General features: G+C 47.0%; 1 protein-coding gene across 27 annotated transcripts in view; it reads left to right on the forward strand.

Annotated features, from left to right (window-relative positions):
• The window catches only part of smash (smallish), a 435656-nt gene that overhangs the window by 336497 nt on the left and 71310 nt on the right, over positions 1-27849 (forward strand). For 20 of the 27 annotated variants that reach the window (XM_071691393.1, XM_071691391.1, XM_071691418.1 and 17 more), the window contains 4 exons: positions 6742-6775; positions 24998-25185; positions 25825-25926; positions 27638-27730. In XM_071691393.1, coding sequence (XP_071547494.1) covers positions 25825-25926; positions 27638-27730 — 195 coding nt within the window. In that variant the 5' untranslated portion in view covers positions 6742-6775; positions 24998-25185. Of the gene's footprint in view, positions 1-1482; positions 1821-6741; positions 6776-24997; positions 25186-25824; positions 25927-27637; positions 27731-27849 lie in introns of those variants that run through there. The other 7 variants (XM_071691397.1, XM_071691400.1, XM_071691399.1 and 4 more) reach the window with 3 other exon arrangements.

Consider the following 27849-nt stretch of genomic DNA (forward strand, 5'->3'; position numbering starts at 1 on the left):
CATATGGAACAAGTGGAACCAGGGGAAGTTGCGGGGGAAGTATATTGTTGTAGCTGTTATCATCGGGGAACTGCAGTAAGTTTTGTCTCTAGGTTGGACGTACATCAAGGGGACGCATCTCAAGGATTTTTGCATCCCATCGTCAGGGTGATGGGAGGTGGTGTTGTGTGGTGAAGCTGGGCACGTCCGGCCCTCGGGCTGTACACCGCTGTGGGGCGACTTCTGGGGCAGGCATCCTTCAAGTTCACTACCACGGCTCCCTTGGTGACACGCGTCCTTAAGCTCCCGTGTGGCGGTGTTGGTCCTGTGTGTGTGTGTGTGTGTGTGTGTGTGTGTCCGGGCAACGAGGTGAACTTCAGTGTGTGGACTTTTTTTTTTTTTTTTGAGCAGCAGGGTGGCTTAGTTCGTTTAATCGCTTGAGACATTACAGACACTTGACAAAAGGTTATTTGGAGATCGGCCTGGGAAGTTGCAGGAGGCGGCTGAGCTGGCTGCTGATCCTGGCGAATTGTGGCGGTGTCGTGTGTGTGTGAGAGAGAGAGAGAGAGAGAGAGAGAGAGAGAGAGAGAGAGAGAGAGAGAGAGAGAGAGAGAGAGAATGTGCTACGAGGTCCCTCTGGTTATGGTCGTTGGTGTGAGGTGCAAGAGTGTAAGTTGCTTCTGTATCCAGAGCGACTACCGTTGGTGACGCATGATTTTGTTGCCGACCCGCCTCCAGTCAAGGGTAGTGCATGTCGGATGCCAGTGACGCGCCCAGTCGCCAAAAGACGCTTTACGAAATCATGCCATCTTGCGTTGGAGGCTTCCGTGTCAGGCGCGTATGTTCCATCAAGTCGTGAATGGTGTTGGGTGTGTGTATTATGTGTCAGTGAAGACCGATGGTGTGGCTTACTTACACGACGGCGAGGATGAGTCGGGTTGAGGAGTGCCAAGCTAGAGTTTTTGAGGAGGGGGAGGGAGGGAGAACTGGCTGACCTTAACCGGTCGGCCTGACATCATTGCCCCAGCACCACCATGACGTCACGCCCCTGACACTTGGCTTCCCACTTCCTCTTGTTTACATCTGCGCCTCCCCCCCTTTTCCCGGCCAGTCTTTTACCCGTGGACGCCTTTATGATAGCTTATAATAGAAGACATTTTTAGGAAGCGTATCCACGGTAAGGGGCTCGGCCCTGATGTGGCGGGGCGACGACAGCGATTTGAGTATACGATCACCAGCGACCCCGTCGACCACAAAGACCTTCAGTGCCTACAGTGCTAACGCCCACGCCCAGGCACAGTGCCAGCTCCTCTACCAGAATAGGGATGCTTATAGTGCCCAGCCCCTGCACTACAGGTGAGAGGAACTGTAGAACACCGCTCGGGGTCCTGTGTCACGTTTATTTTTTAGGGTTTTTGGTGATCTCAACTGCAAGACATCGGCGACAGCTAAGTACTGGTGTTAATGATATATATCCTTGGTGGACGAGTTAAGGGTGGCGGAGGAGAGGACTGGCAACACGAGTGCCATTGTGGTCATGTCAGTGGCGACAGAGGGCTTGCTGCCAGTGTGATGCCAGACGGGGCCTGAGGGAGCCACCACGCCTCTGGGAGTGTCTTGAAGTGCCAGTGACCAACAGTGCCACTAACGCGAGTCTCGCGAGATCGAGTCAGTGCCGAGGGGACCCCGTGTGTGTATGTGTGTGTGTCTCGCATCTCTTGGTGTTTAGAACGCTAGTGATCGCCGCTCGTAGGTTGCTGGATCGTAAATACATCGACTGCGACAAAATAGGAATCGGATATTGAACTATTTTGAATCATAAATGTGTCAAACTGTCGCAGGTAAGTTTTATTCGTGTGTGATAATCAGACAGAAGCATTTAAATGGGTTGGCATGTATTTAAAGTCATTGCTCAACTTTATTGAGAATATATATATATATATATATATATATATATATATATATATATATATATATATATATATATATATATATATATATATATTTGTTTTATTGATGGGTAGCAATTATCATTGTTGCTTCCTAGGTATTTATTGAGGTGAAATTTCACAGGGTTCGTACATTGAAACCACATCTAGCGACTTGTTCTGCAGCTGTCTTACCAGGTAACCTAGTGATGATGGCGAAGATGTGACACGGAGTCTTAAAGTCGAGTGTAAGCGGATCCTTCGTAACGGTTAAACCATTTGATTAACAGGTCGACGTAATACTTTGAATATGACAATTTGACCCCCTTTTGTTTACGGTGGCCTGTAACCTCATGGACACGACAGCTTAACCCCGTGAGCACGATGAGTTAACCTCTCGACAACGACAACTTAAAAAAAAAAAAAGTGAATACGAACGACTACTTAACCCCCATGAGTACGGCGAACTTAACCTGCTGAGCACGACCGCTTCCTACTGAAGGAGTTTAAATCGTCGTACTCGACGGGTTAAACAGGATTTCTATAATAATATTTGGACTACTACTACTCTGGCCTGCCAGGAACCTGACATTGTGGGTGGCTAATAATATTTTCAAGTGGGCTACGAGGTTGCATAGTTGGTGCCTACATTTTTATGAAGGTGCTTTGACGTACGTATATATTTATATTTATATTCAGATCCCCTTGCGTGATGTTAGAATGAGCTTCCAACTGTGTCCGAGTGATTTATGAAGTGGTAGAGGGCTGTGTGGCGTGGAGCGAAACGGGTCGCTCCAAGTTATTCTTGAAATACCGGTAATAAAGAAGTATGAGCATGACGACGCGATCCTAGGGCAAGACTGTGCAATCCTTGAACACGACGGTACGACCCTGGAAGCACGACGGTACAACACTTGGGCATGTTTGCTCTGACATGACTATTTTTTTTAAAGGTTCAGGTCACGGGCCACGCAGAAGCTTCGCCTTATTTAAGGTTCAGGCCACAACTGGCCACGCGGAAGCCTCGCACCAACAAGTATCGAACTCTCGTCTTGATGATCGAGGGAGTTATTTGGGCTCTGATATAGATGTTACCAGTAGTTTATTGTCTCCACGTAACGGGGAATCCAATGTGATATTTTGGTATAATGAACCATAAACTACTGTGTCAGGTGCAGATTGTATGTACGAAAGTAACGCACTGTCTTATTAGCCATTTCTCTGGGTCCTATGTCCCATTATTTAGGTGTTTTGCTCAAGTAATACGTTCTTGTTTTTGTGTTTCTTTTAAACTTGTCTTCTCTTGGCTTGCTGTCCTTGTCTTGTCCTCCCTCTCCTGCTGTTTTCTCGCTCTGTCTTGTCATACCTGTTTTCTCTTCGATGTTGGGGCAGCAGCAGGAAAGGCTTCGGTGAAGTACCAGTTTAGATCTGCCACTCCGTAAGCTTTGGAATCTTTTTAATATTGTCCATCTGTGTTAATTTAGTACTCAGAGAGTAGAATAAGAATGGTGGTGAGTGATGCAGTGCGTTATATTTTATTCTATGGTAATGTATGTATAGGTCGACAGTGGCGGGGGCTATGAAGATCAGGGAAGGTGTGCGATGGAGTGAACGTAAATATTGTGAAGGACTTCGATAGATCAACAAAACTCATGAAAACTTTACCTAACCTCTCCAGGCAGCTGAGATTTGCCTCATATACATTCTTTTTTATTTTAGTAGAAATATATCAGCCCAATGGTGTCTTGTTTTTCGTCCCAGCTCATGTTGAATAGTGTTGGCTAGGTGTTTCGTTTGCTGGGCAATGTGTATACCGGCCAAAGCCTAAAACTAGGTCCAATGCTCTCACGGGTCACCATATATGTAGTGAGGGCGTTTATGGCTTTAGGATTGGCTTGGTCACTTTGGTGTTCAAGACTTTGTGATTGCTTTATATAACTTGACGTTGACGGCCTTTAACGACTGTGGGAGATGATAGGTTTTAAGGCGCAAATAATTTCAACCAACTTACAACATTCTTCGCATTGTTGCCTTCGCAGCGAAGGTTAAATCCACCATATGATGTGGAAGGAAAACGGATGTCATCACTTTTTCATAAACTTTGAGCAAAACACGATAAAGTAAATATCGGTTGCTATGGGAGGTTTCCTTTGGTTTCATTGATTTCTTGAGGTGTTTCACATTACTCAGATGTTCGGGGTAGCAGGACAGATGCAGGGGGGGGGGATTAAAACAGGTATTGGGGCAGCAGCACAGGTGTCATGACAAAAGGATTGATGATGTGAGTGAAGGACAAAGGTTAGGGCTACAGTGCAAGTGTCGTGAGGTAGCACCAGACTCTACCATTACCCTTACCGTATTTACCTTCGCGACGGGGGATGATCATTGTGCATCCAGACAAATGAACTTAAAAAGTGGTTCATTATGTTATTAACTGATTTACAGAGATGCCATTTCATTGGACCAGCTCTGTGACTCATGTGATTGCTTATCGTGGAATCGGCATTTGGATGATAAACTCCTTGAGCACGACGGTACGACCCTTTAACATGGCCCTTGGGCTATGATATGCCTAGCATTTGATCTGACCCTTGAAGATGAGGATAAATGCCACGCACGTATACACGAGGGTCGCACCGTCGTTTTTCAGGGTCGTGCCCGTCGTGCTGAAGGGACGTGATCCAAGGGTCGTGCTCAAGGGTTTTAGGCTGTTGCCTTCCCCTCATCATACGCCGCTGTCTGCCGATAACTACTAACCTCTGAATTGCAGTTAAGTGCTGTGTGTTCATTTCATAGATATTTGTCAGGTGATTCACTGAGGAGCTTAGCGTCACGTCTTACTGGCCCGGAAAGGATTTAAACCCTTGAAGTCGAACGACTTGGCCACTAAAGTCCAACATCTTAAACCCCTAAAGTCAAGCGATTTAAAAAAAAAAACAAAACCTTAGAGTCCCACAACTTAAACCCCTTGAATTCCGACGTCTTACACTCGTGAAGTCAAACAACTTTATACCCTAAGAGTCCGACGACTTAAACCCTTAGACTCCGATGGCTCCCTTGAGCGAATACCATGAACTGAGTCATCATACTGAAGGGGGTTTTAAGTCGTCGTGCTTGTTAAGTCGTCGCCTTAAAACATGTGAAGGTCGACGTCGTACGTAACGTTCGCTTGCGTAAGGACAACAAGACCCACTTTAAGAAGAATCTTCGCCGTTGTTGTCCCTACGGAACTGGTTTACCCAAAGGACAGTGAACTTGTGTGTGTGTGTGTGTGTACGCTTCTAAATATATTACGTTGTAGCAGAGGGTCGACACGTTGCCGTCGCTTTATGTATATTCTCCAGGCGGGGCACATTCCTGCGCCTTATCTGTTGTTTTATCTCGCTCCGTCGTGTGGGTGCCCTAATCTCTGCCCTCCCTCACTCCCTCCCGCTCTCTGTCTCTCTTCCCTTTGCTGGGGTGGTCCAGGTCATTTTGTTTGACTGACCTGATATCCCCCTTTGTTAGGATGGGCTGGGTCAGCTGTTCCAACTGTGACCTTATCCCCCTGCTAGGATGGGTTTGGGTCAGCCTGACTTGGTTCTTTCTTGCTAGAATGAGCCAGGTCAGCTGCAACAACTGAGACCTGGCCCACCCTCTTGCGAGGATAGGCTGGGTCATGCGCTAGGATGGGTCGGGTCAAGCTGGGATCTCTGTTCTGCCCTGGTTTGGAGCCATATAGGGCGCATCATTGTATCTTAGGTCCCCATATATATATATATATATATATATATATATATATATATATATATATATATATATATATATATATGTGTGTGTGTGTGTGTGTGTGTGTGTGTGTGTACCATGGGCTGTATTGGCTATTTTGATACATGCCCGTACGATCGCCTCTCTCTCTCTCTCTCTCTCTCTCTCTCTCTCTCTCTCTCTCTCTCTCTCTCTCTCTCTCTCTCGTGTGTGTGTATGTGTGTTTGTAATTAATTACCTGTTTGATTGTTTTAAACTTCTCTTGTGCTGCCCACATTCTCAGTTCAGTCGTTGTTTTTATTCCATTCATCCGACACTTTTTTTTTTTTTGGTACGTATCTTTTCTAACAAGGTTCTCGGATGGTTGCACATTATGACCTCTGGTGTGTCTATCCTTGCATCACTCGAAGAACTGTTTAATTTTTAATTTCGTGAAACTGGTTTAGAAATCAAAGGTTGTGATTAGGTCACCCTGTGTGTATGTGTGTGTGTGTTTGTTTGTGTGTGTGTGTGTGTGTGTGTGTGTGGGTGTGTGTGTGTTAACGTGCGTCCCGGTGATCGAGAAAGAGGCGAAAATCGCAGGTCTTTTGCACATTGTTGTTTGAATGTGGTGTTCTACATGTCAAGTGGGTAGGCAGTGATGGTATACATGTCAAGTGGGGATGATAACAGGGGTGCTTCAGTGGGAGGTGGAGATGGAAGGGGTTAGGGGGGGGTTGATGTGATATACCACTGCTGTGGATGGTGTGTCTCACGCACAGAGCTAGAGTGACCTTAAGCATAGGTCCAGGTCAGAGGTCACGAGCCATTATACCAAAGGATCATCCGTACCGTCGTGCTCAAGGGGTCGCACATGACATTCAGATGTGAGGGAAGATAGTGTTATGAACAGCATCCGGGACCTCACATTTTATACAGTAATTGTAACCGCGTTGTGAAGGCCTCTCGTGGGTTTGTTGACAAAACATTGCAAACTGTAAAGACATCACTGAAGTTTTTATTTTTGCCAACGTTTGTTGTATCTGTTTTATGTACATGGAGTGCGTTGCATATGTATATTAATTACTTCTTTCTTCTCCTCCCACAGGAGATACGACAGAGCTTTCGTACTCGAGTCTTGGGTGAGTGAAGACCACTTTACTCTTTTTTCTACATCGATGTCATTTTCATTATACCTAAACCTTGTTTTTTATTTGTGGTTAAGGAACATTGAAGTTAGTTATAAGTCTCATGTTGATATCTTCTCGTTTTGTTTTTTGTTTTTTTTTTCCTTTTGCCATATCATTATTTTGTCAGTCTAATCTTATCTGAGGAGTACAAAGGAATAGAGGCAGTTTCAGACAAAAGAAGACCTTTCTATGGTTTTTGTGATAGGAGGAAGATCCCGAACAGTCGTAATTGAAGGAAGAAGAACAAAGTTTGGAACGTGCGCGACAAATGTGTAACTCTTAGTAGTGACCATTGTAAGATATATGCTTGAGAATGAGGGCAAGGCTGCTCAACTTATCTTGTTGGAGTGGGGCAGTCACTTGCAGGAATGTTATCTCTGTCTGATAACGGGGGCGCGACGCTGAGACTGCTGCGCTGCGAGGGTGCCCCGAGCCAAGGGCGTTGCGGGTGATAACGCTGTTGGGCTGGAGCTCCCAGCTCTGGAAGGGGTTCAGCCATGGTTAGAGTTAGGATTGGTTAGGTTAGGTTCGACCTCGAACTCCTCGTAGGTGTGGTGGTGGTGGTGGTGGTGATACCCTGCAGGGCGTTAAGTCTCCTCTCCCTAGGGGCGCAGCATGACTTGGCTCACTCCCCCTTGTGTCCTCTGCCGCGGGTGGGTTCAGTGTCGGAGGTTTCGGAAAGTTCGTTTGAGAAGGTTTGTTGCGCGTGGACCTTGAGGTTGTGTGTGAGGTGCTTTTAGGGGTTTTGATCGTCAGACGCCGCCGCTTGAAGTCCTTACGTCATTCCAGAGGTGTGTATTGAGATACGTCATATAAGGTATTCCCCACAAGTCTCATTCTCCTCCAAAAAGATTATCTGGGTAATGAAATGTGTGCCCTGCTTCATAATTCGAATAGGACGGGGGAAAAGATTCTTAAGCACGACGTTACGATCCTTGGGTCTATTAAAATGGCCTGGCCTTTGACCTGATCTTATATGGCTTAGGCTCAAAGGCCTAGCACGCATTAAAACCCGAGGGCCGCACCTTCCGCGGGGGGTTAGAGAGAGAGAGAGGGTGGTGGTGAGGTGGTGGCTCGACAGACGAGACCGCTGATAGTCTTTGATACGGACACGTTTGACCAGCGGCTATTGGGAAGAGGCAAGAGAAGCAAGGAGATGATAGGGCTTTGTGGGCGCCATGATCGGAGCATTGAAGGCGGCCACACGCCACAGTGGTGGGCGCGCGCGGGTTGGGGACCCGTTTCCTCCCACCAGACCTCTCGGTCCACACTCGCGACGACGAAGTTGGTTCCCGAACCAACCGTTTTTTTTTTTTTTCTAGTGTTTGGGGCGTCTCGCGAGAGGCCCCCTTGCTCATAGTGGACGTGAACTTTACGCCTTGAGGATTCCTTAAGAGGGCGTGGAACTTAGAGAGAGAGAGAGAGAGAGAGAGAGAGAGAGAGAGAGAGAGAGAGAGAGAGAGAGAGAGAGAGATCGCATCGTACCTTCTGACTCGCCTGGCGCCCCACCTCTGAATGCGTTCCTCGTCAGGGACCCCCCATATTCTTTTTTTTTTTTTTTTCACTGTCTTCATCGTATTGCTCGTTATGTTTGGATCAGCTCCATTAACGGGAGCTCGAAGGTGAGCGATGTTTCTCTTGTGACGTTTTATGATTATGACCTCGTTCTGTCGTGGGGGAAATCTGCCTGTGGGCGACATAGAGGAGGAGGAGGAGGAGAAGTGCGACATTTGGGAGGAGGAGGAGGAAGGAGGAGGAGGGACGACCCGCTGGTGATTCATTGCTTCATAGCAAGGGGCAGAGATAGAGTGCGTGAGGAGCAATTTTATAGGTGCGTTAGGTGTGTGTGTGTGGGGGGGGGTGGTTTGTGGTGGAGTGTAAAGGTGTGTGTGTGTGTGTGTGTGTGTGTGGTAGAGTGTGAGGCGTGGACGTAAGGAAGGGTGTGTAAGGCTGAGCCTTATCGTGGTGACCTGTTTTTTTTTTTTTATTATTCTTTGGTTAAGGTGAACAGATTGCCTTTGTTCTCCAGCAGATAGGGGTTAAAGATAACTGATAGCAGGGTCTCTCTCTCTCTCTCTCTCTCTCTCTCTCTCTCTCTCTCTCTCTCTCTCTCTCTCTCTCTCTCTCTCTCTCAAAGCTCGTTTTTTTTTTCCTCCATCGTCATCCTTCGCTGGTCTGCCTTGAGCATCCTGTCGTCCGCACACGGATCCAAGCCGTCTCGTGTCGTCAGTACAAAAAAAATTATTCCAGAATAAAAGGAAAAGTTTATATAGGTTATTTTTCCCTCGTAAATCACCGCACTCATGACACACACACACACACACACACACACACACACACACACACACACACACGCGCCTTATGACACATACACACACACACACACACCCCTCGGCTTGAGGGAGACAGACAAGCCCTTAGGAATCACATGGTCAGTGTGTGTGACGTGCAGGGCCCAGACCTCGGCCGGTAACGCCTTCACTAACGGTGCAGGCCGCAGGGAACTCGATAGTAACACTCCCTGAGCGTAACAGATTGTGACCTGCTGCTGTTGCTTGTATGAAAGTGCGTTCTCTGTTACTGCTGGGACTCTGCTCGTCACAGTAACGCTGTTCTCTATCGCTGCTGTTCATAGTAAGTGCGTTATTCTCGTGGTAACAGAGTTCTCTGTGTTTTTAAGAACGTTGTTCTGTACTCATGTTAACGCTGAGTGTGGCGTAACAGGACTGACGTAACCCTCGAGCCCAGTGTTACGAGATGCGATAGTAACAGTTGGTGTGAGCCGGGAGGCGGCGACTCAAGCGTGACGTGCTGACGATGTGTTGGTGTCATAAGTAACGCACATCCCCGACGTTACCGATAGTAACGGAGGCGTAGTCGAAGCGCTCGCGTGACGTGCGTAACGATGACGTTGTGACGTGGATAACGCTACGCGGAGGTGTACACCGTTGCGCCGACGCTGTGCTGACGTGAGTGTTGGAGGAGGGAGTCTTGTATGTGCGGGGTGTGGGCGACTTGCCCCTGGCTGGTGCCCCTGCAGGAGACAGCCCGATACCACCAACGCCACCCGCCTCTCCCCGTTGCTTACTGGCAGGGTGTACCGTAAGTTGGACGGTACGAACGGTGCGAAGCGCCCCACTCTCCCCGTTGCCTGCTGGTCAGCAGTACCGTAAGTCGGACGGTACACGAACGGTGCACAAAGAGAGGGAGGGAGGTATAGAGTGGAGAGGGAAGTTGGTGGAGGAGGGGGGGGGGGGCGGTTACCAGGAGCCTCGAACGGTACTACCAGTAGCTCGGGAACTGGAGGAGGAGGAGGAGGAAAGGCGCGTTGCTAGCAGCAGTACGGAGAGCACTGCCCTCTACGGGCAACCAGCCCTGTTCGAATCCCCACACGCCAGAGGACATTTCACCTAAGAACACTCGTAAAACCTCGCGTGTAAAACACTGGACCAACACACCGCAACACAAGCAACACCCCAGAGGGTCAGCAGGAGTAACACTGGATCGTTCGGGGAGGAGGAGGAGGAGGCATCGAAGTCACAGCTGGTGGTGTTGAGTGGGTGTTGCCGGCTAGCGGGAACTGCTACCCTCTGTCGGCTAGCGGGAACTGCTACCCTGACCTTTGGCAACGCTCCCTACCACCTCAACTTGACGTTTCCACGCCCCGCGATCTGTACGCCTCACGTCCGCACATGCGCATCACGGCCGCGAAGGACGTCGTACCTTTGCGTCCGGAGAGAAGCATCGGCAAACATCCGATGTCGACCGCGAAAATACCATCGTAAACGCCTCTCACTGAGACTCCCGACTTCGCAACTTTCAGAACCACCACCTTAAGCTCCTGCTGGTGCGGCTTACGCTAAAGGCCCATCGTGACGTCCTACGCTACGCCCGAGGGTTGCTGGCGTAGACGTCGGGACGTCCGCTACCTTGATGGTATGGAAGGAGGGGAGGGCTAGTGAACCTCCGTCAGGCGGAGTGTGTGAGGTGAGCGTATCGTGTGACTGGGTATTTTTGCCTGTGTCCTGTTCAAGTGGTGTCGGGTGTACCTTGCGTCCTGGTGAAGTGGGGTTGAGTGTATATATGTCCCGGTGAAGTGGCATGGGTGTATGGTCCGTGCCCTGGTGAAGTGGGGTTGAGTGTATATATGTCCTGTTGAAGTGGTATGGGTGTATGGTCCGTGCCCTGGTGAAGCTGTATTGGGTGTATGGTCCGTGCCCTGTTAAAGTGGTATTGGGTGTATGGTCCGTGCCCTGGTGAAGTGGTATTGGTTGTATGGTCCATGCCCTGGTGAAGTGGTATTGGGTATATTTCTGTGCCCTGGTGAAGTGGTATTGGATATATTTCTGTGCCCTGGTGAAGTGGTATTGGGTATATTTCTGTGCCCTGGTGAAGTGGCATTGGGTATATTTCTGTGCCCTGGTGAAGTGGCATTGTGTATATTTCTGTGCCCTGGTGAAGTGGCATTGGGTATATTTCTGTGCCCTGGTGAAGTGGCATTGGGTATATTTCTGTGCCCTGGTGAAGTGGTGATGCGTGTCTTTTACGCCCTGGTGAAAGTGATCCACATTTTATTTGTCGGTGGTTGATTCGTGTATTTGATGATTTAAGCTCTGATGATTATGTAGTTGAAAGTACTCCAGCTTAGCAGGGAGAGAGAGAGAGAGAGAGAGAGAGAGAGAGAGAGAGAGAGAGAGAGAGAGAGAGAGAGAGAGAGAGAGAGGTTGATGGTGGCATCAGAATGAAAGTAAATTACGATCTGTCTAATGATCTCGTAAGTGATTATCATATGAATGATTACTGTTGATGTTATTATTGCTCTGCGTTGCTTCATGTACGAGTAATGACGCATATTTATGTGTGTGTGTAATTAATTATCCATATGCCCAGTGCCTTAAACCTTTGTCAACCAGCTGTCATTTACTGCTGCATTGGTTCGTTTATTCTAGCCATCCACCATCCTAACACTGAGCTAGTTTTTCTAAACGTTCTCCCCGTGTTGTGGGGTGGGTCGTGATCCGGGAGGAGCAGCTTAGGAGTGTGTGTGTGTGTGTGTGTGTGTGTGTGTGAGGTGAGGTGAGGGAGCCGAAGCACCCAGCAGAAGCCATGAGCGCTTACACGCCAGAACCCACAGAGAGAGAGAGAGAGAGAGAGAGAGAGAGAGAGAGAGAGAGAGAGAGAGAGAGAGAGAGAGAGAGAGAAGCTCATGTGAGAACTATGATTGTAACAGCAGAACTATGATTGTAACAGCAGAACTATGATTGTAACAGCGCCGTTTGACCATCGACGCTGCTGCGACCCTTCCTGATGGCGAACCTCATAGCAACCTTGAAGGTCTTAAGGGTCTGGGTCAAAGGTCACGTCATCATACCACCTCTTCCCTCGTCCTCCTCCTCCTCCTCCCTCCGCTAAGGGTCGCACTGTCGTATTCAAGGGAGTCGTCGTATCGCCCTGCTGAAGGGAAGGGTGTAATTGTGTCAAGACGCGGTAGCCATTGAAGTGGTTAGGTGGGATGAGCAGACGAGCAGATGAACAGAAATTAAGCAGTCAAGCAGGTAGATGCAGGGAAGCAGGGAGGGAGGATATGGGGCTCGAGTAGAGGGGCAGTAGACGAGAATTGGAGGCTTGCCTGCGCACGGTAGGGCAGACAAGCAAGGGGCAAGGTGAAGCAAGCAGTAAGGACAGCCAGAGAGGAGAGTAATGAGGCAAGGCAGGTAGGCAGGCAAGCAGGGAAGCAAGCAGGGAAGCAGGCAGGCAGGCAAGCAAGCAGGCAGTAAAACAGGCTTCACATCAAGCTGGCCTGCGAACATCTTTTTTTAAGACGAGCAAGAAAACAAGTCACTTGAGATTAGCGAGCAGACAGGGAGGCAAACGAGTGAGTTCAGGTGATTGGGTGGTGTGTGTGTGTGTGTGTGTGTGTGTGGGAGGGGGGGGCGCGGGCTCTGGACCTGGGAGAAAGTGTTTACAAGAGTTCCTTCCGTCGCAGCCTCTCCCCCATCCTCCTTCTCCCTCTCTCTCCCACCCTCCCCCATCCCCATCAGCTGAGCAACCCTCCCTCCCACCCTCCAGCGACCCTGAGCCTCGTTCACCATGTTACACCACCACCCACTTTTTTTTACAGGGATCCATTTCTCCCCCACCACCACCACCCCTGCCCCCTCCCCCCTTGTACACTCGGAGTTCGTGGGGGAGGATGGTTATGGTGGTTGGGGAGAGAGAGAGAGAGAGAGAGAGAGAGAGAGAGAGAGAGAGAGAGAGAGAGAGAGAGAGAGAGAGAGAGAGAGAGAGTAGGGGAGGAGGGGGTTGTAATTCCCCCCCCCCTCCCCACACCCAGCTTAAGGGAAAAAGAGAATGTACTTCATTTTGTCATTTGGTTGTGTGGTGTGTGTGTTTGTGTGTTGTGTTGCGTCCGCGTTGTCACGAAGGAGGTGGCGTTGTTACGGTCGCATGTCGGGTGTCACGTGGTAGAGATGTCAGTCAAGTGGTAGGTGTTACGTATATACCAAGGGAGGGAGGGAGGAAGGAAGGGGGGATGGGTGGTGATGGGGAGTTAAGGCGTCGTTACCTTGCTGGAGCAGATGCCGTAGGCGATAAGGAGGGTTAAGGGGAAGGTGGGATGTGGGTGGAGGGTTAAGGGGAGGGGAGTGGCTAAAGTCCTCTGGTGATAAGCGTCTTGTGTGTGTGTGTGTGTGTGTGTGTGTGTGTGTGTGTGTGTGTGATGCTGTTGCTGCCGGTGTGACCCTGGTGGTGGGGTCGTGGTGACGGGTGTTGGGGGGTCCCATGCGTGTCCCCAAGGATTGGGGGGAGGACTCCGTCCTGGTCCTTAGGACGTGTGAGCCGTCTGCGCTATACGCTTTCGTCCAGGACGTGTGAGTCATCTGTGGTCCTCGTGGACCAGGACGTGTGAGCCACCTGTACCGTCCACCCATCTCCAGCTGTATGGCCTCTCTCTCTCTCTCTCTCTCTCTCTCTCTCTCTCTCTCTCTCTCTCTCTCTCTCTCTCTCTCTCTCTCTCTCGGTACCCGCTTCCCCCGCCACCGCTGCCTACTGCTGTGGTGCTGTGAGGCGTCGGTGCTGTGGCCGGGGGGTGAGGATGCTGTGTAGCCTCCAGCCCACACTAGGACCATGGGAGTTGGAGGCGGAGGACGAGGGGTGTCGTTGTTAGCAGGGGAGGAAGAGGAAGCCAAGAAGCACACAAACAAACAAACAGAACATGGGAGTGCGTTCGTCTACTGGGCCTGTGAGTTAGCAGCCAGTCTCTTGAGTGCGACGGTACGGCCCTCTTGACTACGACGGTACGATCCTTTGAGTACGACTCTAAGACCCTTTGGTTTGGTTGTTATACCCAGAAGGGTCGTGCCGTGATGCTCAAGGGTCATTCCGTCGTGTTCCAGGACCGTACTGCCTCGCTCAGGGATCGTACCGTCGTGCTTAAAGGGTTAATTACCCTGAAATTACGTAAAACGGTGGCGTTGAATCAAGACACCAGTTGAGAATGGTATCTGAGAGTAACGAGCCTATTTAAAGGGAAGGACCGGTGGGTCTTGTGTTCTAATTAGTACGTAATGTCCTGATAACAGAAGAGAACGTTCATGCGTTCTTCTGGTTGTTTACCTGCCGTGGTATTTGGGGACAACGACGATTAGAAAAAAAAAGCGAACCTGGTGATAGTTGTTAGTAAAAGGAGTTTTTGGTGGCTCGGGGTTAGAAATGGTATTTGAAATACGATGGTTAGTTTACCGAGGGGAGTCGGCTGAGACGTTAGAGGGGATGATGGTGGAAGTATATGGGGTGAAACAGCATAGGGTCTTGTGCTGTACTTACCCGCAGCTCGGCTAACGGTGAGCGGCGACGGGAGGCAGGGGGGTGCCGACCCAGCAGGCCAAGGGAGGAGGACTCTGTTGGTATACACCAAGGAAAACCAGTGCTCAGGTTGGTGAGCGTTGCTTACAGGAAGGCTTACTGCAGCGAGAAGGTCGATGAGATGCTTGGGGGAGATTCCATTGGTGATGGTGTGAGGAGGAGGAGGAGGAGGAGGAGGAGGTTGATACAGGATTGAGGGTGGGTGCATTGATGGTGGCGAGTGCCTCAGAATTTGCTATGAACGCTGCATCCTTTGAGAAAACAATTTTTCAACATGTCTGATATCTTCCTTTTTTTTTTTTTTTTAATGGTTGACTCGATCGGCCATTAAGCCTGGTGGGTGCAGCGCTGTAGCCTGGTGTACCCGGTGGTTTACATGTAAACTGGGGGTGCGGGGAGAGCGTGACGTGAGGTGGCTGGGTGGGTACGCCACATATGCTAAAACATCCGTCCGCTCGTGAGCCTCGGTACGCTGGCGAGGAGGGGCACGTCGAGCAAAGACCAGGCGTGGGTCCAGCCACCAGTGCCAACCAGTGATTACCGTCAGCCAGCCAGCCAATTAGTGGTGACCGCCAATGACCTGGCGTGGGAGGGAAGAAGAAGAAGAAGACCACCCCTTTCTCTCCCTCCCGTCTGGACGAAGTATGGAAAAGCAGCGTCCCTCCCTCTTGGGGCAAGTGGTCGGGACGGGGTTGGGTGGTGTTTAGGACGGTATGAGGCGGATGCTGCTGAGATCCTCTCAATAAAGCCGATCCCTGGGTGTGGGCCTGGCCGAGCCGGGCAAGGCCAGGGAGGGCCAGCCAGCCAGACAGCCAGCCACGCCCTGCAGGCTGAAGCACACACGTATCATGGTTGGCAAGAAGGCGGAGGCCAGGTGATGGTGCGTTTAAACCCCTTGAGTAAGACTACGACGTTTAGGCATGATGGCCTGACCTCTGACCTGACCCTAATGGGTCAGGTCAGAGACTATAGCCCATGATACCCCAAAGGTTTGCCTGTGCCGTTTGTTTTCAGTGTTTAGTGAGTACAGGTTAGAGACTGTACTCTGTCAGAGGAGGGAGGAGGGGTTGTACTAGCGATGGGGTTGTACTCCTCTGTCGCAGGAGGGAGGAGAGGGTGTACGAGCCAGACCAAGTCTGGGGTTGTACTAGCAAGGGGATTGTACTCCTCTGTCGCAGGATGGAGGGAGGAGAGGGTGTACGAGCCAGACCAAGCCTGGGGTTGTACGTAAGGGAGTTGTACTCCTCTGTCGTACGAGGGAGGAGGAGGAGAGGGTGTACGAGCCAGACCAAGCCTGGGGTTGTACTAGCAAGAGGGTTGTACTCCTCTGTCGTACGAGGCAGGAGGGAGGAGAGGTTGTACGAGCCAGACCAAGCCTGGGGTTGTACGTAAGGGAGTTGTACTCCTCTGTCGCAGGATGGAGGAGGGAGGAGAGGTTGTACGAGCCAGACCAAGCCTCCTCGCTCTGTTGTCTTCCGCAGGTGTGTCCCCCTCACAGGCTGTTGGGGCCGGCCGCCGCCGCCGCCGCCCAGGAAGTTTCCCCCTGCAAGGAACATGACACAATAACACACACACACACACACACACACACACACACACACACACACACACACACACACACACCTAACGCCAGTGCGACACGAGAGCTTAAAGGAATTATGTATTGGAGGGTAATGTTTAGGAGGAGTGAGCCTCCAAATGATTGAAGGATCATGATATCAAAAACGACTCTGTCCAGGACATTCGTCTCTTATTCTGGGGGGGGGGAAGCGTTCGGTTATTAGGGGGAGATGACAGGTAATTTGGGCGGTTAAAGGTTCCACTGTAACTCCTGCCTGTACGCATTGTTTCTGGTGGTCGGGCGGTCTATTCTCGAGGATACACAATACAGTAAATCCACCACCATCACGGGGGAAATGGTCGATGGAACTGTTAATTCAGTCAGTTTCATCATCCCGTGCATGATGCAATCTTTTATCACTACTTCGTCATATACCATGACGGGGCAATGTTGCCAGACATGAGTGAAGGGAAGACTAACTCCGGCGCCTCCTCTTCCTCCTCCTCCCTCGCCTTCGTCGTACCTCTGGTTTTCCCCTCCCTCCTCTCTCTCTCTCTCTCTCTCTCTCTCTCTCTCTCTCTCTCTCTCTCTCTCTCTCTCTCTCTCTACGCACCAGACCGAACGCAAACATCCTGTTACACATTTTCCATCCGTCAGTAAACAAACTATACACTCCCTTCCCCCCTCTCAGCTTTACGTCATATCATCATAACTTCGCTAAGACGTTGTAGGACTGTTCTTGCTTCCGCTTGTGGCACGGAGGATCAGAACCAAGGCCCAAGAAACATATACATACCGGCACGAACCATGACGGAAAATCCACAACAGCGTTAGCCAATCGAGAGGGATGACAATCACCCGGGGAGTTGCGCAGAGGAGCGATGCTTCAATCACCGTATTCGTCTTAACACAACTTGTGTGTGTGTGTGTGTGTGTGTGTGTGTGTGTGTCATCACGGGATTGACCTGTGTCACACCCCAGGTGAAGTCCCTTGACCCGAGTCTTAAGGGTAGGGAGGCCTGGATGTGTTGGATGATGCCGTTAAGTGTTCAGGGGGAGGGTGTGTTAGCTCCAGGGACCACGTCTCCATTCCCTGTCAACTTCTTTCCATTTTTGTCCCCATAATCCTTTCCCTTTTCCTCGCATAATGTCCCTGTACAGAAGATAGTGTATGTTGGGGGGGTGAGCATGACACTTGGTTAAGCGCAGACGCTGGGGCTCGCCTGAACTGGGAGAGGACCAGAATACACCAACCAGCCTTAGCAACCCAGGCACGGGGCCTCTCCTTTGTATACTTACCAGTTCGTACGGTACAGGGTAGGAGGGTTGCGCGTGGTTTGGATTCGTAATTCATAGCACTGCAATCGACTGTCCAATGTAACAGTAAACTGTTTCCTTACTGGGGGGGGAAAAAAGAACACTGTCATTGCCTTTGTTATCCCCAGGTTTAAGCCTCATCGTGAATCTGGGAGGAGGAGTGCCAACACCAAAGTTAAAAGGAAGAAAATTAGTGGACAAAGGCATTTGAGGGATTTCGCGGAGGAGTTTGACCCGCAGGTGATGTCTTGGGGAGGCGCGGGTTCGTCAAGCGTAGCTCTTTAGTGTAATTTGTGAGGCGGGCTGGGTCATTAGTGGCCGGGTAATCAGGAGGGAGCTGGCCCTCCCTCCCACTCAAGGCTCGTGGTAATTACCTCATTACGGGAGCGTTATATCCTGATTGCTAGCTGGTCAGAGGTTGTTGATTACTCCTGCAGAAAGGTATGCAGGGTATGCATGATCAGTGTAGCTGTTGTTGGCGTCATGCTCAACTCTGAACAGCAACTTATTTCCAGCAGTGAAAGTGAAGTGTCATTCCTCTTCGTTTTTACTCATTATCGGGCAGGCGAACGGCGATTTACGTTAGATGTCCCGAAGAACGAAGTGAAAACTGGGGAATGACGTTGGTCTCAATGGGGAAGAGCCTTGGAGAAGTTCAGCATTGAGGATAAGAGGCGACGGGAAGGTGAGAAACCCACGGTACATAAGTGGGGAGGGATATGGGGAAGAGATGGGACTGGGGAGTGGGGAGATAGGAAAGGATTAGTTAGCACACAGTAACACTTTATCATGCGAAGTGTATTAAGCTTTACGATGACACTTTAATGTTGGTGTTCAGGTCTCGCGTTTTCAGGGAGTTCAGGTGCGACTGTCGCCACATCTCTAGGAATGCAGGTAAATACCACTTGCACTTGGGCACAAAAGGCATTAACATATGCCCGCCTCTTCGTGTAAGCCCTTGTCTATCGCACTCAGGCGTTACGTCACATATTGGAAAAAGGTTTAGAGGTTTATAATGAAATCGTCATAATGGCCCGCAAACCCTAGGGTTCCCGGGAAAGTAGGGCCAAAAGCCAGGGTCGCCAGAAATGTTTGCAAACACCGTAGTGGTTATAGTGATTGTCGGACGTCCCGCTTCGTTGCTCGCGAATGGTTATTCTTCGACTTGCCGCATGTAACTTGGCAAATACATTCTCTTCCGAGAATCCTTACCTTTTTTTCTACAGATACTCTCGAGGGTTTATGATATCCAGGGAGCCCAACAGAGAACTATGTACGGCCTAAAATGTCTTCTGCTCTCCCCCGGGAGGTCGTTTTCCGGACATGAAACTGGATGACGGAGCAAAATGTTCCCAGCGGAGCGAGTGTTGCTTCACCTCACCACACATGCTGACACTTGGCAACTTTTCTCTCTCATTCACATTCCGGTGCTGGTCAGGGACGTTGTCAGCGGTGTGGCGGGGTCGTCGAGAGGGCGTGTCTCATGGGGTCACCCGCCTCCTCTCAACTGTACTTTAAGTTCATTAAAAGGTTGCAGGCATATCTTTGTGTGTCGTTAGCATGTGACTTATTGGATCAGACTTATCGAATCTGCTGATGAAAGGTATCGTATTACCTGTGTTTACTGGCAGTATAACATAGACTAAACAGGATCTGTATAGACGAAGGCCATTCGCTCAAAGTATTAGGCTGGTCGAAAGTACACACAAAAAGGGACTTCAGTAAATATTGTGCGGCTGGCAGCGATGATAGGCCAGCGAAGGAACGACGTACACAGTAAATATTTCGCTGTGACCTTGACCTTTGATGCTTTGACCTTATGATTAGCAGAGGCTCCCCTTAGGCAACAAACAATGCATAGACTAAATTTGGTAACAATTGAATCACCGAGAGTGATTAATTCTGAGGAATGTAATGTTTGAAGGACGGACCGAGGGAGGCGCCTACCCACAGACCTACAATAATAATGTTCTCTCCGCCTCTGGTGTCAGGGGTCACCAGATGTTTTTGTGACAGTAAGACTTGTTGAAGGTCTGCCTATGTGTAACGGGTGGAGTCTCTGAACACAGACCGAGGGAGGTTAAGGGCAAGATAAGGGCATGGTCTTGCAAAAGTTCATTTGGATATCTTCACAGGATGAGGCAGACAGGCGAGGTGTGAAACATATCGTACATTCTACATTCTTCTCAAAGATCTCCGATCTCTTCATGTGCTCGGGACTTGGATCCAGTAACTCCATCTGTGTTTAGCAGAAAACGCAGCTGACGAAGGTCTAGGGTGCAGGTAAAAGATCGTAGCTAACATCATCAGAGGCAAACAGAGGCCCCAAAAGGCTATTGAAAAATACACATTCCAGGCTGATGATCAGTGGAATAGTGAATCATAGATTGGAGAGAATGCCATTGATAAATTTGAGAATAGATACTTGGGAGAGTCACCAGTAGATGCGTCGTGGGAGGAGGTAAAGGGATGAGAAAGACCACTTTGGATGAAGCAGCCAAGAAAGAGGAAAGAGAGTAAAGAGGATAATAAGGAAGACTGGCGGAGGGCTGAAAAAGATAAAAATTCAGGTTTGGATAGTGAGGTTAGAGGAGTTTTGTGGGACCAAGAGCTGTGAAAGAGGAAAGTTCAGGGTCTGTCCTCCCTAAACCGGAGCCTGGAGTGCCGACCATTGCCGCAGGTGGTGTTACGGCCTTGGGTCTGGCCTCTGCTGTGGAGGCTTCTTTCTTGTCCTGCTTTTGCCCTTGCTGATCATTCTGCTGCTGCCGCCGCCGCTGTTGTTAGAATCACCTATTTAAATGCTGCTGCAAACGTCATTAATTTCACACATACGTACCATAGGCCTTTTTGTTGTGGTTGATCATATGATTATGAGAGAATGTGGTTCACTCTACCTACAGTTTGAGAATTGAGCTGTTTTGCTGTCAGTCTTTGCTGCTGAGTGTCATTGTTCTGGCTCCTGATGGTTGAGTCCATGTTTTTGGTGTATTTGGCCGGGGGCTCCTGACAACTTTAATTGGTGTGGGCATTGTTGCTGTAGCTACTGCTGAAACAGTTGTTGTGGTTACTAGCTTAATAAAAAAAAAATGCTGCTGGCTGTGTGAGGATGAAATTCCATAATGTGCCAAGATTAACGACCAGCCTATATCAAATTGCCGACAGCCCGTCAGCCTAATGTTACCCCTAGACCCCAGCGACGTAAGGTGCAGCTCCCGCCAGCTGTCAGAGGCCCTGGAAGGGGGCTTTAACTAGTAAGGGGACATGCTGGATGAGGTGGACTGATTTTCTGAGGTGACTCAGAGAGGATTTGTAAGGAGCTGAGGATGAGAGAAGATTTGTGAGAAACATTTAATTTGGGCGATTATTTTTTTTCTCCTAAGGTGGATTCAGTTCCCAGAACTGCTGAAGCAAGTCACAGTGGACTGTTAACGCGGTCCTTCCTGAGTGGAGGCAATGTAGAGTGGATACAGTAGACCGTATTGACACTAAAGAATTTAATCTGCTGAGAACGAGAGAGTAATGATGCTACGTTCACTACTGCTTAGAACAAGAGAGTAATGATGCTGTGCTCATTAAGAGTGTAAATAGAAATGTAGAGTATACAAAAATCTGTTGAAGGCACAATTCCTATCTCCTTTCGAATTAGTTTCTTTTGGGACAACTGACTTGTAAAACTATAAAAATTGTTGCCATTGAAATCAGAGTTTCTTATTTACAATAAGAAAAAGCCGATTAAACATCTAGTGCCATTTTTTTTATACATTGTTAGCAGCTGTGAGAAACACTGTGGACTATTTGATGGTGACATTTAAAAAATGGCTTAATGTGTACCTTACAAAGTGTAGTATACCAAGCCAGCCAGGATGTGGTGGTTTCGTTAGGCTTGCGGGCCATGGCCTCGAAACAGCCCGATGAACAAAGAAGCGACGTTGGCATCATGGTCTTAGACCAAGTTGCGGGAGGTTAGAAGAGCCTTCAACACCATTACTAAGGAGTATATGTTGGGTGAAGTTCCGTCTGTCTCAGCAAATTCGTTCCAAGTGTTAATGAATCATATCTCTAGCTTCCATCTCAACAAATTCGTTCCGAGAGTAAATGAATTTGACTTTTAGGCTAGGATTGTTTTATTACTGTTCGTGTATGATGGAGAGAGAGAGAGAGAGAGAGAGAGAGAGAGAGAGAGAGAGAGAGAGAGAGAGAGAGAGAGAGAGAGAGAGTTTTAAACTCGTGTTGCAGGACAAATTAGCTTTTGACATACGAGACCACTCTTAATACAGTCCTTCAAAGGCAATCACCGCTGATGGGATATTTTTTCCCCCCGCTTAGGAAATGCTCAGGCTCATCAAGACATGTGCCATATGCTCATTGAGAGTATATGTATGTAGTCTTAGAATTACGGTTTTAAAATATTTTTGGTATGGTGGTTATTGTTTGACCGTTGGCGGACTTGAATTAACCCTGGTAGTTGATCTAAAGCCGAAACAACCAACCAATCAACCAACCCCCGTAAGAGGGAAATGCTCAGCCCTCACTACCGTTTGGACTTTGCGTGATATGTCATCATTTCTGGTTTGCCTTAATGGCTTTAATTTATGAGGTGTTGCCACTCTGTCTTTATCTTCATTATAATTGGCTACTGATGTTCTGATTGGTTGGCTGAATATTTCCTCCTTTGATCCCCAGTATAAGTTACACCAGTTTGGGAGCAGGTAATTACTGAGTGAGAACTTGTGTGGGAAAAAAAAAAAAAAACGTAAAATCTTTGCTTGTCTTTAAATCATGGCGGATGTTTTCATCTTGGTTGTTGATAGTAAGTGCCTTTAAATCGGTCCTGGGTGAGTGGATGGTCCATTCCCCTTCTTTCAAGGAAAGTATAACCCCTGACCCCTTTGGCGCTGACCCAGGAGCGACGGAATGCCTTAGGGCGACTTGGAGGAGCTTATGTGGTTAAGTGGACGAGGAGATAGACATGCAAGTAGTTTTACAGGAGCATGTGGAGAGGAGGGGGACATAAGCGGAGAAGACAGAGAAAGAGGAAAATGAAGATTCATAAGAGAGAGATCATGAGAGTTGGATGAACCAGGATGATTGAAGGTCGCGTGTGGAGAGTGAGAATGGAGTGGGTTTGGGATGGAGGAAAAATAGAAGGATGGGTAAGGTAGGAGTGACCAGGAGGAAGGGAGCGGCAGACTGGTAGAGGGGTCTGGTGGCTGCTACGCCTGGCTCAAGGTCGTCGGCCCAAACTCGAAGTAGGCAAGAGGGAGGGAGGGAGCGGAAGTGACCACCATGGGGTTTAAACAGTAATTTATGCGGTTTGAGTAACGGGGAACTGAGGATGGGCGTAGGGTACAGATTTGACCGTCATTCTGCAGCCTTCCGTGATGAGTGTGATGCGAGGAGCTGCAGGAAAACGTCTTTTAGTTGACCACATTTGCCTTGGGAACTGAAACCACCATTCATCCTAGAAGGATATGACTGCTGTGTGAGATTTCAATCAGTGATGATCCTCCCCCATCCCCATTACCTTGTATATGGCCCTACGTAACAAGCCATAAGTATATACAAACACACACGCCCCAGCCATAAGTATGTACAAACACACACGCCCCAGTGGTGTTCCTGGATTACGCCAGGAAGGTCTCCGGGTGGTGACACTGCATGGTCTAATACCATATGGAGTACAGTTTGGAGTGGCAAAAAGAAAAAGAAAGTGGATGTCATTGTTTTATAATGATGATAATGATAGTGATTATAGCATTTTTGTTTGTGTTTGTTTCCAAGTTAAGGAGGTATTGTCAAGAACAGACGAACTGCTACCTCCATTAATGTTTACGTAATGCTCCAGAACTAATGTGTATGGTATGTAAGCAAACTCCAGCTTACGCCAAGTATCCATTTATCAACGAGTCCCAGAGGTGAGGGTGAATGGTTGGGTTGTGACTGAATCTTGTGTAGGTGTGTGATAACTGTTTGAGCTTTGTAGGGAGAAAGACTTTTCACACGACCAAAGTTCAGAAGGACACTGACCACGTCTCTTCATGGGAGCAAAAATGAAAATCAATTCGAACCATGAAAATCCTGAGCCTCTAATTTAAGTACACAACATAGATAAACGTGGATTTTATTTACCTATACTCATATACACACCGTGGCTCCCCCATGCTTGTCACACACGAACGCAGAACTTGGCCTAAACTATTAAGTTCTACTCAGAATGAACAGTCACCTGATGTTCAAAGTGGCTCTTGCAAGAGCAGGGCTCATTCTTATTAGGTCCTTGATATCATATACAGCAGTTGCATTAAAGCTCTATGTAAAAACCAACAACCTAATCCTACTTGTGAATTCTTGAATACTTGTTTATATATGACATAAAATGGCTAGATTTCATCGCACCGACAGAATTGCAGTTGCATGAGGGCTGAATATTTACCAGTAATATCTTACCGACAAATAAAGTAATTTCACCTCCCTCCTGGTATTTCTTCACACAAGCCATTTTTCCAAGCTCACTTACTTTCACTACCCTCATCTCACCCATATGATTTTTTCAAAAGCTTCTGCTTATTTTTCACCCTTGGTCCCACCAGGTAATGATCCGTCCAGCTCCCCTCATATCTCATTCACATCCAAGAGTCTCTTCACAGTTACTATGTAATACATTAATGCCTCTTTACTATATTTTCGACGCCATGTTTAGATATGTATGCCCCTCTTTTTAAACTGGATATCCCCAGATGTATAACTCGATTTCGAAAATTATTTATAATAAGTTAGGGCTCAGGAAGAATTTCATGTCTTCCTGTATTACTTGATGTATTATATATATTATCAAGTATGTGACTAATGAAAGTCCTTAGAATATTCTTTTATGTATTTTTTCAACCTTTTGTGTAAGGGCTTCTGACCTGTCTCCTTAGTTCAACTTTGTTGCAACAGCTGTTGTTTGCATGAGGGTTAAGCATCCTGACTATATCATCTCTCTAGTCAGCAGTGTGGCTTTTGCAAGGAAAGATCCACTTGTAACATCTTTCAGTACAATACTAGACTCTGTCTTTGCCCATGAAATACAATGGCTCTCTATGGGTATTTGTTTGGAAAGTGGCAGTGCTAATTTGTTTATTTATTGCCCATTATTTCTACTGGATATAGTGTTCCTAGGATTAATTAGGTTGTTTAGGTTCAGTTTTCTTACTTGAATTTCTTGGGAGGTCAGATGGTCATGTTTAACCCCACATTTCCTCTTCGATACATGCCCTATTCTTTCTAGATTCATTATAGGTTGTAGGAAAAAGCAATAACCAGATGTGATGCCTGTTTTCACTTAAACAGATTCCACATATCTATCATACTTTACATTGTTGTATGAAATTGCTGGAAAAATAGTAAACTGCCACAAGGAAGGTATATAATTACAGTTTATCCTCCAACAGCTCTGAGGCCCAGTGAAGCTCCCTTCCTTTGCAACCCAGCAGCAACATTGAACTCGCTCGCCAAAACCAGTAGCTGGAACATCAGTAACGGAGGAGTAAAGGTAGCAGGAGGAGGGTGGTGGGTTTTACATGATGGCCCCAAGCAGCGCTTGTGAGAAATACTGGTAGTTACTCCTGCAGTTACCAAGGTGAGTTCTTTATGTTGCTATTTAGAGGGCTTTTCTAGAGGGAGGTTTAAACTACCCTGTTGGTGTTTAGGTTGTTAAAGTAGAATGTAGCATTCACCTTCATGTTATTTTAAGGAAATAATAAATTTCGTGTAAATACATTATTTTGTTGGTTTACATTAAATTTTGATTCATAGCTAGAACCGTTAAGATACCTTGATCCTTTTTTTTTTTTTTTTTTATATCACCTTACTTAAGGATGTTGCTTCAGATATATCTGAATCTTTTTTTAAGATAGAATGGAAACAAAAGCGTTTTATGTCATAAATCCCCTGTGATCTCTTCAACCTTTTCTCTCTGTATACTATGATGTTGCTGCAGGTATGAGTTCGGCCACTGCTCTCTTAAGCTGTCTCCATGTGTCCTGCATATCCTGCATTTTTGTTATATGACTGTAAACAGGGTCATTATTAATTTTTAGCTTTGCCTCTACTTTCTGTCATTACACTGCAGTACTTGTTAACAGGTTTCTTAAACTATTATTGTGATAAACGTGTGCCTAAAGACTCCTAAGCATAAGAGATGTCTGTTTCAAAGAAATATAGTTTTAGATAATAGAATTTAGCAGTTACTGGTACTAAGATGTGATTGTTGTGACAGATGCCTGGGAACGTGCGCTATGGGGGACTTAGTGGATCCCAGAAGCCACCCCATCCAACCCCCACTCGCACTGTGTCACTCGACTCCTTGCATGATAGAAATGTAAGATATGCAGCAGTTTTTCTCCAAATTTTTGTATTTCATTATTATTATTATCAATATAGATATTGATGGTAGTGCATTTAGAGTATCAGATGTTATTAATCCCTGGGACCAAGAATTATGAAAATTTAAGGATTTTAGAAACATGGCCCCACAATTGTAGTCCAGATACTTTACTCATTATACATAGTAAATGTTGAAATAATATATTTGATTTGTTGCTGTACTCTTCATTGAATATGGTAATGTTATTAAAATTTTAACAAAGTATTACATGTTATCTTGATGATTATATTTTTGGTTGTTGCTGTTGACTTTGATTTGTAAAGTAGATTTAAAAGAATAGCTGGCCAGTGAGAGTCTTGGCATGTGGTTGTTGACAGGGCCCATAAGAGGGAAGGGGGGTACATTTTACTACAGAACCCTAAGGCCTGAACCTGGACAGGGCCTTGACCAAACATTTTCACACAAATGATACCAGCAAAGTCTGTTTCATTAATAAGTTTAATGTCAAATCATAAACTAACAAAAGTGAAGATGTGGAAGTAAAATTTTTACTTGGATTGAAATATTTTATGAATACAGGGCTTTGTTGGTGATGCTAGTGACTCAGATTTAACTTTCAGATTCCTTCAGTGTCAATCAGATGATACCTCTATATTTCTATTGATATTGAACAAAGTCATTCTAGTAATGTTAATAAGATTATCAAAGTAATGTCATTATAGTGATGAAGTAAGAAAATTATTTCCCCTGCATCATGGTGATAACATCCTCATGATGTTACCTAAGTAAATTCTGATTAGTATCTATAAAGTTTCAGTTGATACTGTTGTATTAGCCGGCTTTTGACATTTATGTAATACATAGATTTTATCCAAGTCAATACCTGCAGCAGAAAGCACTGTATTTGTAGCAGGTTTTGATCCTGTTAAAAATCTAGTTTAGGTATCTACTTTGATATGTTCATTTATTTGACATTAATTTATGTATCAATGAAAAACTCATTTTTTTATTACAATTTTGCATCATGGTAATGAAACAAAATCAAATGTCCCAGAGTAGCATGTCGACCACTATCCAGCTTGTGTACACATAGTGTTAAGAACAGTTGGGAGAAAATTAGAAATGCTGTGACAGTCATACTTACTAAATGCTCAGAATATGTACTGACACACCCTGATCTGATTTCACTTCCTGGATGATAGTAAGTACAATATGCTTCTTTGCACCAGAGCGCTCAGTACTATTACTTTTTTTTATGACACTGTAAGGGTAGACGTTAGGAAAAAATCTTATAGATCACTGAGAAAAGCATAGAGCTTGACCACCACAACTGTAGACAGTGAGAACAATGGTTAATGCTTTGGTAGCATGTGGTAAACAAAACTGCTAACTCTGGAAACTCATGCTTTTTGTAGTTACTTTGTGTTGGAGTACAGAGTTTGACTGTTAATAGCTTTTAGAAACATTGATTTTTCATACTCTACCTTTGTTATTTGCCTGAAGAAAGTTACCAGCAAATGAAAGAAAGGAAAAAATGCTTGATGTTATGAAAAATACAGGCATTGATTGTCATGTATAAAGTTTTTGGTGACTTAAAAGACAGGAGATTCCATTAATTTGGAATAAAGGCTCATGCACTTTTGATTAGCATTCAGTTGGTTGATCCCTAAGAAATGTCTATAAAGTTTTCCTTCCTCTTTTCCAGGCAAGTTTCGACCCAAAGATCCAAGACTACATCCCTTCTAGGATTACTCGCACAACACCTAAGATCAATGATGCAGCCATGCAGTTTGTTAAGGTGATTTGTACAACTTTTTTTTACATAATAGTGTGCTTTATTAATGATTAGTGTTTGGTGCTTTATGTGTGTCACTGGTCCAGTTGAAATTGAAAGTTGCATAATTGTGCTATCTTGAT

Source organism: Panulirus ornatus, chromosome 50, assembly GCF_036320965.1.
Source record: "Panulirus ornatus isolate Po-2019 chromosome 50, ASM3632096v1, whole genome shotgun sequence".
NCBI classification, from domain to species: Eukaryota; Metazoa; Arthropoda; class Malacostraca; order Decapoda; family Palinuridae; genus Panulirus; species Panulirus ornatus.